Source organism: Setaria viridis, chromosome 3 (genome assembly GCF_005286985.2).
Source record: "Setaria viridis chromosome 3, Setaria_viridis_v4.0, whole genome shotgun sequence".
NCBI classification, from domain to species: Eukaryota; Viridiplantae; Streptophyta; class Magnoliopsida; order Poales; family Poaceae; genus Setaria; species Setaria viridis.
Window position 1 is genome coordinate 13,489,035 of NC_048265.2, and position 13,959 is coordinate 13,502,993.

The 13,959-nt window shown below is 47.5% G+C and overlaps 2 protein-coding genes across 4 annotated transcripts; one reads left to right on the top strand and one right to left on the bottom strand.

Annotated features, from left to right (window-relative positions):
• Positions 1-13,734, top strand: LOC117850765 (outer envelope protein 39, chloroplastic). 3 transcript variants are annotated; one of them, XR_011897753.1, is made up of 13 exons: positions 1-235; positions 334-400; positions 502-537; positions 828-972; positions 1,118-1,276; positions 1,355-1,425; positions 1,500-1,578; positions 1,651-1,766; positions 1,838-1,985; positions 3,011-3,080; positions 3,680-3,757; positions 9,223-9,334; positions 10,070-11,628. XR_011897753.1 is itself a non-coding variant. In XM_072292706.1 (12 exons), exons 1-12 carry the CDS (start codon positions 202-204, stop codon positions 9,261-9,263), a joined length of 1,044 nt encoding a protein of 347 aa, XP_072148807.1. In that variant the 5' UTR covers positions 1-201; the 3' UTR covers positions 9,264-13,734. The 3 variants fall into 3 exon arrangements, 2 of the variants coding, with proteins under 2 accessions (XP_072148807.1, XP_034588520.1); XM_072292706.1 differs by having other exon boundaries at positions 9,223-13,734; XM_034732629.2 differs by lacking the exons at positions 9,223-9,334; positions 10,070-11,628 and having other exon boundaries at positions 6-235; positions 3,680-4,176.
• Positions 5,007-6,292, bottom strand: LOC117850766 (protein LURP-one-related 5-like). Its single transcript, XM_034732630.2, has one exon. It carries the CDS (start codon positions 5,891-5,893, stop codon positions 5,180-5,182), a length of 714 nt encoding a protein of 237 aa, XP_034588521.1. The 5' UTR covers positions 5,894-6,292; the 3' UTR covers positions 5,007-5,179.
• Positions 13,735-13,959: the final 225 nt, after the last annotated feature.

Genomic DNA, 13,959 nt, shown 5'->3' on the forward strand with positions numbered 1-13,959 from the left:
ACAGGAGGGATGCCGCTTAGCTAGATAGTAATCCCACCGAAGCAATCCTACTCTCACAGCCTCACTTCTCCCCCTGCCCCACGCAAGGCACCTAAAGGCCACCACCGCCTCTTCACCTCCCGATCAAAATCCCCCGCCGCACCGAGCGGAGCGCCGCCGTGACCAAGCTCGCATGAGGTGTGCCTCCCGGTGCCCGCAGCCATGGGAGCTCAGCAGAGCGTCAACGCAGGGAAAGGTCATTGCTCTTTGCTTTCTTTTTTTCTTGTTCGTCGGGTTTGCTGCACGCGTGGGTAATTTGCTGGTGTAGCTCAACTGTTCGTGGAAATGCTGCAGCCAAGGTGGATATGCAAATCGACCTTACCCACATGTTGTGCGAGGCGCTGCTGCTGCCGCCCCTCAGGTGCTCGGTATTTTGCCTGTTAGGGAGAGTTTGAACGCGAGTATGTGTGCCTTCATGTTTTTTCTGGCCATTGGATCCTGACGTGCTGGTGTTGATTTCAGGAGCTCCGGCGTCGCATTATCACAAGTGGTTGGGAGGTAGGCCTGTGTCTGTTTTGCACTTGTTGGTAAATTTAGTTCATGTACAAAACTTCAGCATCCAGTGTCCGCCTATCTCTGCATATGCCTTTGATGTTTGGTGCTTTGGACATGCTTGTGCTTGCACGCTCTTGCATACATGTTTGTGCTTACACTGTCATTGTATGAGATCTGTACAGTTGTGGGTCATGCCTGTGCATCTCTGTGTGTATATGTATGTAGGTGCTTACATCTTCATTATTGTTTGAAATTTTTCTACCGTGCTGTGAGTTTTGGAGTTTGGCCTGCAGGATCTCTCTCAAACACCCAAGCCTCTTTGGGAGAAGCGAGAAGTTGGATGTTATATTGGATAAGGGAATCAATGATTCCAACTTTGTTGTTGCCTTTAGGCGCCCAAGGCCTGAGTGGTTATCACAGCAATCATTTGTTATTCAGGTTGGCATTGTGTTCAATTTATCTTGGTTATCCTTTTAAGTTTCTTTTCTAAGTAAAGCTGAAGTGCCGGGAAACCTACCAGCGTTGATGATCTTCTGAGTGAATCTCCACAATTTTTCTCACTTTTCCTTGTTTGAGCAATCAGCACTCAATGACACCAGAAGTTGCTGTCCATGGATTCCCGGCTGATAACTTCACACGATCAGGAAGCAGAGGGATAAACCTTAGCCGGCTGTCGTTTGGTTTGGAGCTTAATGAACCAGCAACATCAAACTGGACTTCTGGAACTAGTTTTAAGTTTGAGGTGGACCTCTACTGAAATTCATTGTTAGCGTTGATACCATTTTATAGAAAATATTTATCTGATACCTTTTCCCGGCAGCATATCCGGCCTGTTAATAATCAGGGCCGCTCCATTGCCAGAGACCACGATGGCTTTCCTCTGACCTGCAGGTGATGATTTCATTTTCTGTAGCCTAAAGTGTAGCCTAAAGTGCTTATCGGTGCATAATAATCTTGTCATGCAGTGGTAACCTCCATGACAACATGATCATCTTGAAGCAAGAATCTGGTTATGCAGATGTTAATGATAATAGCTTCTTCAAAGTAAGTTTATGCCTACTTCATGATACAATTTCGACCGTAATGCGTACCTTACACAGCAATTCTTATTGGTAGGTTAATTTCCAAATGGAACAAGGGTTGCCACTTGTACCAAAATCACTGACCTTCAATAGAGTTAAATGTGCAGTTTCAAAAGGCATCAAGTTGGGCCCGACATTTTTGGTTACTAGGTAATGACTGCCCTAATATGTTTTCTAGAATGCTCTTCTCTGACTGTTCTTCATTTCTCTCCATCTTACAGTCTGACAGGTGGGTCCATTGTGGGGGACATGGCACCATATCAAGCTTTTGCCATAGGTGGACTTGGTAGTGTCAGGGGCTATGGTGAGGGCGCGGTTGGTTCCGGAAGACTATGTCTAGTTGCTAACTGTGAATATACGATTCCCTTGGTATGTAAAATAGATCCAGCCTACATTATGGATTTTGGTTTGATACTTATAATACTTAAAAAAATTGATACTTAGAACAAAGGTGGATGAGAACCATACTAAAGATAGATGGATATAGAAACAGTTGACAGCAACACTTGAAAGCAGTAGCACTTACTTTTGACTAGTTAAATGAAGTGGCAACTTATTTTAGCTAGGTAGTTTAAGCAATTAACAAATACTTACTTTTGAGTGTGTGGTTTCTTGATTCTTAAACTTGAGGCTTAACAGGTTCCTGTTTGCAGTTTATCATGCGATACATCATACATGTTTGCTTGTTCTCAGTTTTTTACATGATACATGTTTGAAGGCCTCTTAGTGTTCTGTGGTAGTAAAGCTAATAATTGTACTGCTGTATTAATAATTATGAGTAGTTCATGCTGATCATTTGAAGTATTTATGTATTATGCTACAATATCTGAATCCTGAGAGGTGCTTCTATGTGTCACCCCTTTAGTGTTGCACACTGTTTAGAGCACTAGACAATGGTTGATTCTGTGTACTGGCCCTCATTGATGTTGAGTGGTGTAACATATATCCCTTAGACCCTTACGCTTGATTTATTGAATGTTAAATACACTTTTGTAAGTTATGGCGGTGGTTTTCAGCCACCAGCAACTCTACTACTGAAGTACTGATCACACAGTTTAAGATATGTGCAATTATTATTATTATTATTTTGTTTGCAAAAAAGCTTGGTAGCTTTCTTGAATATTTTAATCAATTTCAGATTTCAGATCAGGAATTAAAAAAAAAATTCAATTTTCGGTAATCAGGTTCTAGCTTGAGAGAAACAATGGTCTCTAAGAATTTTCAAGAAAAAAAAATCAGCATCTAGGCTCCAGCATGTTGTAAAAGCTAGTAGTCTCACTAAGAAATCTCCATGGAAGTTTCTCCATCGACATCAGTTCATTTTGCCTATTATTCAGAATAGCCATAATTCTTTGGACTGAACACAAAGTATTGATACTTATGTTTCTGTGAAGGCGAAGCATCTTGAGGGCTCTATTTTTATGGACTGTGGCAGTGACTTGGGATCTGCTCGTCATGTTCCTGGTAAGGGCATTGCTTCCTCTGCGTATACTAGGGTACTAATTTCTCTTTGTTTCAAAATAGACTTGAGGTTACTTGAATAATTCCCTAGAAAGTAACAGCATAATTTTGTAAGATATGTGCCATTTGTTCCTTTTTTAAGACGTGCAATTTTGTTTCCTTTTCAAGAAAAATATTGAAATCTCTACTAGAATCTTTTACATAATCATAATTCAGATCAGGAATGGCGAAGTTAATAATTCACCAGAAGCTGAAATAAGTTTTTCTACCCTGCTGGCCTGCATGTGATAACGAAGATGTCTTGCAGGGTTTTTTTGTCGAAATGTCTAGATGAGATATCTTCCACATTGAACTGAGAAAATCAATAATCTGCACGATAGACAACAATGTCTTGTATAATAACATTACACTTACAGAAATACAACAAAAACGCATGATTGATAATCGATGACTGCATACTCTTTCATCTCCAGTTATGGAACATGTAGTTTTTAACTTCCTGTGCTTTATTTGCATCAGAAGCTGTAATTTCTATTTTCCTACGGCAGATAATTCATTCCTGTAGAGTTGTATCATCAAGATTATTCAAAACATGATTGCAGGCAATCCAGCTCTACGGCAGGGGAAACCAGGATTTGGTGCTGGATTTGGATATGGACTTCACTTCAACACGGACCTAGGTCAGATCCGCGTCGACTATGCTATGAATGCATTCAATCGCAAAACCATCTACTTTGGCATCAACACTAGTGGTGGCTCGTAGGTTATGAGAAACAAATCTCTCTCACTTAACATAGACTTGCAATTAAAATTGATTCTTGACATAGAAGGGGTTCCCCCAGTTTCTTTCTTGAAGGTGCGTTCCGGGCATGCCAGCAGAATCATCTTGTTTGTATATGCTGGCATTCAAAAGCTGTATAGTTGAGATGCACGAGATGCATGCCCGTTATTATTTATTGTTGCATTCTTTCTTTTTTGGTCATATGCTGAACAAAAGTTTGCCGACAAGATATGTGTTGAACTGCTCCAAAGGTACTTTGGTTACATTATAACTACTTCAGGTTTACAAAATCTACAAAGTACTAGATATTTATGGCCACGTTAATTTTTTTAGTTGGACGCTGGACAAAACGTTTGCCGATAAGATGATATGTGTAGAACTGCTCCAAAGATACTTCCTCGGATCCAAATTGTAGGTCGTTTTGACTTTTCTAAGTTCATAGATATTATTATATACTTAGGCATACACTATATCTAGATGCATAATAATATCTACGAACCTAAAAAAGGATAAAACGATCTACAATTTAGAACGGAGGGAATACTTAATTAGGTCTACAAAATGTCCAGATAGATAGATATTTATGGTCAGTTGTCTTATTGTTGAGTTGTGTCGACGTCAAACGTCATATATTTGCCATTGATGGGCGGTCCGTTCCCTGGAACAAACTGTTTATCTTATGGTTCATCCATTTTGATTCACAAACCTGTCACCCGTGCGACGGAGGGAAATCTGACGTCGCCTCTGATACGCTAGTGATCCGCATCGCTTCCCTTTTGGATGGGATATGTTGATGTTGCGATTGTACCCAAAAAGAAAAGATGGATCCAGCTTTCTCGAGTGTCAATTGTCTCGTCTCGTCTGCACAGTTCTTAGCGAAAGGGGAGGAAAAGATGCGAATGCGATGCTGCTGCCGTCAGACAGCATTTGTTGAGCAGCCCGTCCATTGCCACCCACGTAAAAGACTGCCCATTTTCTTGGCTCGAAAGAGCCCGCTTCACTCCACTGCCACACACTGGGTTTCCCCTGTTTGACCGCGCGCGGATACGAACCCTTGGATGGAGGCAACTCAGGTGGATCACCCACCAAAAATCGTGATGCGACTATTTCTTCGAGGTGATCCAAGGTCAAGAAAATGGGAAGAAAAATGAGGCACCAAATTGTCAAGATAATTCACATCGTGCTCAAAGGTACAACAAGCTCAATTCACAAGCCAGAGATCCAAACTTCGATGATGATGAAGAAGAAGCATCACAGAAGTATTTGTAAATTGTGCTACCACTACATCACGCAGAGCACGCGAGCGGGAGCTCCGGCGAGGCTACGCCGGCGAGGTGGCCTCGAAGAGGTCCTCTCCGAGGTCGCCGTCGACCTCGTCCCCGGTGATCCGGTCGAGCACGAGCACGATCCCCATGGCGAAGGCGGCGTCGAAGCCGGCGCGCACCCAGAGCACGAACACGTCCCGCCCCATCACCACGTGCGCGTCCTCGTCCACCTTCCGCCTCACCTCCGCCACCACCACGTCCTCCTCCTCCTCCTTGCCGCCTCCCTCGCTCGCGCCCCAGGCCTTGGAGGCCACGACGCGGCAGCACCGGCGCGGGAACGACCCGTCGACGTGGAACTCGCCCGTGGCGCCCGGGGCGAGGAGGTCGACGAGGACGGCGGCGGCGCCCGTCCCGTGCCCGAGGATGGAGGAGCGGCGCGCGGAGAAGAGGGGCTTCTGGTGGCCGTGGCCGGCGCCGCCGTCCCCGAGGAAGCCGTCCCATCGGTTGTGCAGGCTGGGGCGGTGGCGGCGCACCGTGAGCACGGGCTCCCCCTCGGCGTCCAGCAGCGCGAGGTCCCCCGCCGCGGCCCCGCCCCCGCACTCCCCGCCGCGCCCGTATGTCTCGACGCGGAACGCCAGCGCCCCCGTCCGGTGGTCGTACGCCTCCAGCCCGTCCCCCGGCTTGAAGAGCGTCGTCTTCCGCACCGTCAGCTTCCGGTCCTCCCCGCCGCAGTGCTCCTCCCCCACTATCACCACCTGCTGCTGCCCCATCCCTCCCTCCCCTCCCCTGCTCTCGCCTGCCTCTCTGCAACCTGGCCTCCGACTCAGCGTGCTGCACGCCGGTGGATAGCGCTGTGCCGGGGAGCTAGCGGCGGGGGGCTAGAGCCTAGACGGCTAGTAGTTTGGTTATTTATGAGGAAGCCTTAAGATCTCGGCGTTCGCTTTCGCGTCGCCCTCGCGGGGAGGGAGAGGCGCGCGCTCCTCTGTTTATACACGCCGGCCATGGGCGAGGGTGTGGGGCCAGGAGCGGGGGTGGATTTGATTCGATTCGCCGTCCGGCCGCCGTCGGTCGCCGAGTCCACAAGGTTAGACGCGGGAAAACAACGGGGGAAGGGAAGCAAAGCAAGCGATGAATTCGGGTTGGATTTGGATGCGTATTAACGCGACGATAACGTAGTATAATGCGCACGAAACAGTGTTGACGTGATTGCGTGGAATCGTATGGCTTGGATAAAGCTGGAGCTTTGCCGGGAGATAAGCATAGCGATGAGTAGCTAAGGGCAACCGCAGGCTATAGAGAGCAGATTCTCTGTAACATGTCCACATCAGCTATAAATATTACTCCCTCCGTTCCAAATTATAAGTCATTCCAACTTTCTTGGAGAGTCAAACATTTTTATGTTTGACCAAAATTATAGAGAAAATTACAAAAGTTTATAGCACCGAATAGATATACTATGAAAATATATTTAATGAAGAAACCAATGGTACCTATTTGATATTACGAATGTTAGCACTTTTTTGTATAAATTTGGTCAAACTTGAGATGCTTTGACTCTCCAAGAAAATTAGAATGACTTATAATTTGGAACGGAGGGAGTACTTATAAACTAGCCACCCAACAACTTATAAACTAGCCACTCAACAGACTCACTATAACATTTATTTTTAACCGTACTGAGCCCAGATGTCAGTATTTTTTAATTATCGTCCTCCTCCTTCTCTTCCCTTCATCCCCATCTTCCCCACACCGGTAGCCAGCCCGTATTGCCGCTCCCCAAGCCGGCGGGCTGGCTTCCTCTGCTGCAGCCCCGCCTCTGCTCATGCTCCTTCACGCCTAGCCCGCCTCGGGCGCTCCTCCTTGTCTGCACCGATGGCTCCTCCTCCACGCCACCACCCGCTCCTCCTTGCCACCACCGTGGTTGTGGTCCTCGACACCTCCACCTGCGCGCGGTCGCGGCGCGCCCTTTCCACCCACCCGTAGCAACGGAGATGAGACCGACCTCCGCCCCCGACGGGGGCTGCCTGTGGCGGCGGTGGCGAGGTCGCGCGCTGCCCCTGATGGAGGCAGCCCGCGACGGTGGCCACGCGCCGAGCCTCGTCCGCCACCGTCTCCGGCAAGCCACGGATCGCTCCACCAAAAGCCACGAGAACCAGCGACCAATCCCTCTGGCACACCACCATCCTGCCCACTCCTCCTCCTCACGTCCCCACGCTCGTCGGCTGTGCCGTCCCCACCCCCGTGGTCGCTGGCCCACCGCGGCCGGCGGCCTGCGCCGTTCTCGCCCCTATGCTAGTCGGCCATGCCGCCCCCACCCCACGCTTGTCGGCCACGGCAACCCGCGTGGCCGTCCCGTCCCCTCCCCCTCCTCACGACTCGTCCACGCTCCGTGCTGGCGGTCATGCCCTTCCGCCGTGGCGTGCTCTGCCCGCTACCCGCGCCCATCTCGGCAGGATGGCAGGAGCTCGGCTGGCGGCACCGAGCAACGGAGGTGTGGAGAGGCCGGACCGCAAGGCAGAGAGAGAAGAGAGAAGAAAGGCAGCGCGCTGTTGGTCCCGCTTAATGCGGGGACTAGCGGCTCTCGCCAGCTCCAAAGCCACTCCACTCTCTCTCGTCCATAGCTCTCTTGTAGAGAGTTTGTCGGCTCCATTGCGGGTGCCCTAAGACTTGTCGAAGCACACACAGGGGCACAGGCTGTCTGCAGCCGGCGTGCCCGTGCAGATATGGCAATTGGCAAACCATGTACGGTATAACAGTAACACCACGGCTCGTCTGCGGTGAAGCTCTGGATCCGCCAACAAAAACAACGCCCTTGCGATTCGTCCTTCGTTTCCTCGAGGTCCGCCAGTGACGGGGTTTCACGTTGAGATGCAGGTAATTGATTCGGTAGAATGGATCAAGTGGCAAGAGGGCGACGCCGACGCATCGGCTCTTTGCACACGCTCGGTCCACGTGGTACAGGTCGTGCCACGAAGCCGATGCCCAGGCCTCAGGGCTCAGTCCTGCGGGTCCCTCTGGTGTTGTTGGGCTCCGAAGTTCTAGATTTCGGCACCGGCTTTGTCCCGCCTTTGGGGCGCAGTGGCAGGTGAGCGCCATCTCCGGGCTCTATTTTAAACGGCGGCGCGGGGGCCCGCGTTGGTGAGCGGCAAGCCAGCATCAGATTATGCTTTTCGTTCTCTGCTAGTGTTTTGCCTGATTCTGATTAGTGATTACCTTTATCTACTCCACCATGCAATATCGTCGCAGGCTTATTTACAGCCACCCTCAGGACGTCAGGATGGATCAATATGCTGAAATGCAGAGCTGACGTGGGAGGAGGATCCGTGATCGGTTGCTGGCAGTGAGAAAAATAATCCTATTTCGACCTGTCAGCTGTCCGGACTGTCGGGTTTGGATCCATGGATCTCAGGATCCTGCTGAGAACTCGAGAGGAAGATTCCTCCTCCAAAAATCTTGAACATGGTCGGTGCTGGGTGTTTGGTTTGAGTTGCTTATGTATAAGAACAACTCCAAGAGTTCCTAAAAAATTCTCCTCCAAAACGATGTATTGAGGGCCATGCTAAAAATTTTTTCTCCAAAAAACATATCAATCCATAGCAGAATGCTAAAAACTATCCCCCAATAATTCAAACATCCTCGTCTATCTTGCAGGACCCGCGTGTTAGCCTCCCTTTCCGATCTTTTTCTTCCTCTATTCTTTCCTGATTTCCCCGTCCGTGGATTCAATGTCGCCGAAGGACCTCCCGTTGGCCACCTGATACTCACCAACCAAATTCGTCAAGCTAGGTTGACGTGGCTGAAAATGAAGTGCAACAGGAACAAGTCAAGCTACTGAACATGTATATTGAAGTTGCTTGGGTCGGTCTCAAAATAATGTTTGAGCTATTTGACTTGTGAACCCTTATTATGTTTGAACTATTTTGTTTGTGAACCTATTTATGTGTCACCTGTTCTATTTGTGAACCCATATATGTGTCACCTGTTCTGTTTGTGAACCCATTTGTGAACCCATTAATGTGTCACCTGTTGTATTTGTGAACCCATCTATGTTTGTTATGTTTGTACATGAAGTCTAATCATTTTTGTTATATTTCTACAGATTCTGATGGCTCATTCATCATCATCATCATCATCATCTGATTTTGATGAAGAGTGGCTACAAAGAAGGAGGAGGAGGAGGAGAAAACTTGCTGCTGTTTGTGCCGCTTTTGGTATGTACTATTACGACACATACCTAGACAAAGCTGATTATAGGGTTGCTTCAAATTCTGGTTATGAATGGGTTATTAAAATACTAGGAAATATGACATCTTGTTACAACATATTCAGGATGAGTAGGGATGTGTTTGATAGGCTACACAATATCTTAGTCCAATCTTATGGGTTAAAGTCAACAAGGAGGATGACATAAGTAGAGTCTTTAGCTATTTTTGTGTGGATTTGTGGTGCCCCTCAAAGCATGAGGCAAGCTGAAGATCGTTTTGTTAGGTCAACTGAAATATGTAGTAGAAAGTTTGACAAAGTATTGCGTAGTGTTTGTAAGCTAGCAGGTGATATCATTAGACCAGTGGACCCAACATTTAGTACCGTGCATCGTAGACTGCAATCCAATCGGTTATCTTCCTACTTTGATAATTGCATTGGAGCAATAGATGGAACATATGTGCCTGTTGTTGGGCCAACGACAAGATTGTCCAACATACGGGAGGATATGAGTACACCAGCTAGAATGTGTTAGCTATATATGATTTCGACATGAGATTTACTTTTGTTGTTGCGGGATGGCCTGGGTTGGTCCATGACATGAGAGTCTTCAAAGATGTATTGACCAAGTACGGTGACAAGTTTCCTCATCCGCTTGTAGGTGCTTCTCTGTTCTATGATCCAATACTTGACACAATAGGAATCCTTTGCTTGAATATAACACGAGTTAAATGATTGTGCAGGAAAGTTTTATCTCGTGGACTCTGGTTACCCAAACAGACCGGGTTATCTTTCACCATACAAGGATACGGAATATCTTATCCCAGAGTTTCGACAAGGACCACTCCAAGAGGTAAAAAGGAGCTTTTCAATTATGCCCATTCATCACTAAGGAATGTGATTGAGAGGTCTTTTGAAGTTTTGAAGAACAAATGACGTATTTTGCGTGATTTACTGGCTTATCCAATGGCAAAGAAAAGCAACATAATTATCGCTTGCATGGAAATTCATAATTTCATTAGAGAAAGTGCACTTGCTGATGTGTACTTTGAGAGGGCGGATCATGATGAATGCTATGTGGCACCTTCGGAAGCATCGTCGTCACACACCATTGCGGGTACTACTCAACATGGGGACGAAGATCAGAACATGAACCAGTTTAGGGATTGGATAGCCGATGGATTGTTCAATAGATCCTAGCTTTATTGCTTTGTAACGATGACATTTGTGGAATCTTGAACATGTTGGCGCTAGAAATCGGTCAACCGGATCCCAGCGGCCGACACACGACCCGGGAGAATCTGCTTAGCTCCTGTTCGGGTGAATGCCCTGGTGCGGTTCGCGCGGCGTGCCAGCCAATCTGACCTGTTGATTGGCAAGGAAGAACACGTGTCAAATTCAGTGACTACGATCGGCTAAGTTTCCGATCGAGAGAGCTTATCGGCAGATCGGCCGATTCACTGTGGTAAAGAAATCGGCTACAAGACAGCACGACCCTTGTGGCCTTGTAGATAGAAAAATATTAAAGTAATCGGTACAAGGTACGTAGTAACAGCACTAGGAAAAGATCTAATCGGCAACAGATGAATCTAGCAACAGAAAGTAATAACAGCCGATACTACCGATTCCTGGCGGGATAACAGGTGATAAAAACTAGGAAAGCAGGTAAAAACCTATGAATCTAGTCGATATCGATAACTGATGAATAAACCTAAACGAAACAACAGCGATGCGCCGGAAGTTAAAGCTTAGATATTACTCGATAAACGGAACTTACAGAATCGGCCGGAGACCAAGATGATGCAACCCTGCCAACCCGCACGAACTCGTGAGAAGGAAAAGTGATGGCGAAGTCGCCTGCTCGAAAGTAAGTATGAAGAATAAAGTAACTTGTTGTATTGATTGATTGTTGTGTTTACAGATTTACAAAGGTAGCTATTTATAGCCCCGTACAAATAATCTTCTTAACCGACTAGAACTCTATCTCTAATTCAAACAGAAAACAAATATCTACAAGCACAATCCGTGCTAAACTAATTACTCCACGCTTCGTGGGCTGAACTCCACCTTATCCCTCCATCTTTCCAAGCCCATACAGGCCCACCTTAGTCCACCTTCCTGATCGGCCGATTTCTTATCAGCAAAGGATTGCCGATTGGGAATCTAGCGCGTTCACCCTGAAGCGAAGTAAGAGCTACTGACCGATTCTGCTTTATAGCATCTTTTGACCGATTCCGCATTATAGCCTCTTTTGACCGATTTCATCCGTACTTCTTCGACTTCTTTCCTCCTTGGCGCCGATTCTACTGATGACGAAATCCGGCGTCAACACATGCCCCCCAGTTTCGGAGTAAAACATAATCTTTTACTTCGAAATTCTTTATAACCTCTCCTCCGAAACGGCCGTAGTGAAAATATCCTTCCGTTTCGCGGTCTCCCGGCTGATCATTGCAATTTTTTGAAACGGGCGCCCACGACAGCCACTACCCCGAAAAACTCGATGCGCCAGCGCGGTGAAAATTCCATCTTTACCCTTTCTTCAGGCACCTTATAAATATCATTTCACCGCAACATCATCTTCAAGCTCGCATCTCCTTTTCCAGCGCGCGCACCTCCTTCTTTCTTCAATCTTGCCATCGAAGTCTTCCAGTTTCAGCTCCAAGCACTTCTTCTCCTTTCCCTTCAATGGCGACTCCCTCCGGTAATTCCCCAACATGCGATGTTCCAGGGACAATGCCCCCGGTGGAGGTAGCGCCTTCGGTAACGGTGGCGACAACCGTCACTCCATCCGCAGATGAAGGAGCTTCATCAGAGATCCCAATGGCGATCCCCATTGCGACTCCATCATCCGCATCTGCATCGGCGACCACACCGATTACTCAGAATTTTATACCGGAGGTAAATACCGAATTTTTTCTCTATCGGTAATGTATTTATCTTAGATCTACCCTTTATATTTCTTATGCCCCTTTTCCTTTTTTAGGCGGTTAGACATAGAATTACTATTCATCTCACGGGTAGTCCTGGCCTTGTTTGCCTTGGTCCCATGGGAGACCCGGATCCAGCAGACCTCATAAACTTGGAAACTGATCGGATACCTTTCAAACGATCTGATATGAACTTAGATCAATGGGCCAGCACTTTTAGATCTTGGCCGAATGAAACCCCAGGTTGGAGGGAATGGTACCAACGGGTAGCCGCATCAAGGAGCGTCTTGTGGGATGAGCTCAAAATCGGCCAATGTATCAACCTTTCTCTGTCGCAAATGGAGAAAAACGAACCGCTAGTGATGGCGGCTTCCTATTTTTGGTCTGACGCACTTAATGCATTCTTATTTGGACACGGTCCCATGACCCCCACTCTGGCCGATGTGGTCCTCTTAACCGGCCTGGATGTATCCTCTCCTGACACGCCTTTCCAACTTCTGACCGTACCATCGCATCGGCTGGACGTAAGAGGAATCGGCGGCTGGAAGGGTTTTATTAGTAATAACAAGAAGACCGGTGCTATTGATAACAGGGAGCACACCGCTTTCCTGATGATGTGGCTAGAAAAACACCTTTTCTGTGGAAGAGCCGCCGGCCCAACAACCAACACCCAATCTTTAGCTGAGGCACTGTCCAAAGGAAGCCACATTCCTCTCGGGAAACATCTTCTGGGTGCTGTGTACCACATGCTCCACCAAATCGGCACGAAACTTTCCAAGGGAGAACCAATCGGCAACCCAGGTGGGCCTTGGTGGTTCGTCAATCTATGGTTGAACCTTTATATGAACAGGATCACCCGGCAGCCAGTGGACCACATGACGTTTCCCAATATTGAATCGGCGGAAGACCCTACCGAGCGTCGCCGATGCATGTCTTATGGTGAAGCGGCATCAGCTTTTCCAGGTTGCGCGTATTCCGCTACAAAGGTAGCCGAGTACTTTCGGTGCTTTTACGATGGATTTAATGAGGACGCAACTATCTGGTTTCCATACCAGCGAGACATTCCAATCTTCGAGCTCCCCTCCTGCTTCGATTCCACTTCTGGCCGGTTTGATGAAGATCTCTATGAAGGGTTGATCAAGCCAGGGATCCTACCGGCCAACTTCTTCTCAGGGAAGGATGCCCCTACGTACGAATTCTACAACCCTTCTGCTGCAGCACGACAATTCGGCATGGGTCAGCTGCCGATTCAGGTGTACTTTGCTGGCAAAATCAAGTTTGGAGATGATCTCACATCTAGCCTAGATTACGGTCGGTTGCGAGACCGAATTCCAGACTCCAGTACAATTAACTTGAACGACTGGCTAGTAGCTCCATTTGCTGTCCAGCCGTTCAAACTCTGGTGGGCTGATTGGAAGCAATTCCTCTTCTGCAACTCAGCATCGGCATACTGCAATCTTCTGGACCCGACCAACATTGATCCAAATGCCGAGGTACTTCACATAGCCGATTTTTATTCCCTTTTATTCCTCTTTAACATGATCGAGTACTAATGATTTTATTATTTTAGGCCGAGAATCGGATCCCTCCAACACACAGCCGCAGCGGACGACTGATAGAGAGTTATCCATACACTACTTATCCCCTTATCGGCTATGATGCCCCGTCTGTTGACGTGATTACTGGCCGATCGAAACAAGTTCATA

What these genes read in the sequence shown, in the direction of transcription:
- LOC117850766 (XM_034732630.2), bottom strand. Translation starts at nt 5,893, where the DNA reads ATGGGGCAGCAGCAGGTGGTGATAGTGGGGGAGGAGCACTGCGGCGGG.
- LOC117850765 (XM_034732629.2), top strand. Translation starts at nt 202, where the DNA reads ATGGGAGCTCAGCAGAGCGTCAACGCAGGGAAAG. An exon ending in GAGCGTCAACGCAGGGAAAG is followed by an intron (nt 236 to 333) that starts GTCATTGCTCTT and finishes GAAATGCTGCAG; the next exon opens with CCAAGGTGGATATGCAAATC. An exon ending in AGCAATCATTTGTTATTCAG is followed by an intron (nt 973 to 1,117) that starts GTTGGCATTGTG and finishes TTGAGCAATCAG; the next exon opens with CACTCAATGACACCAGAAGT.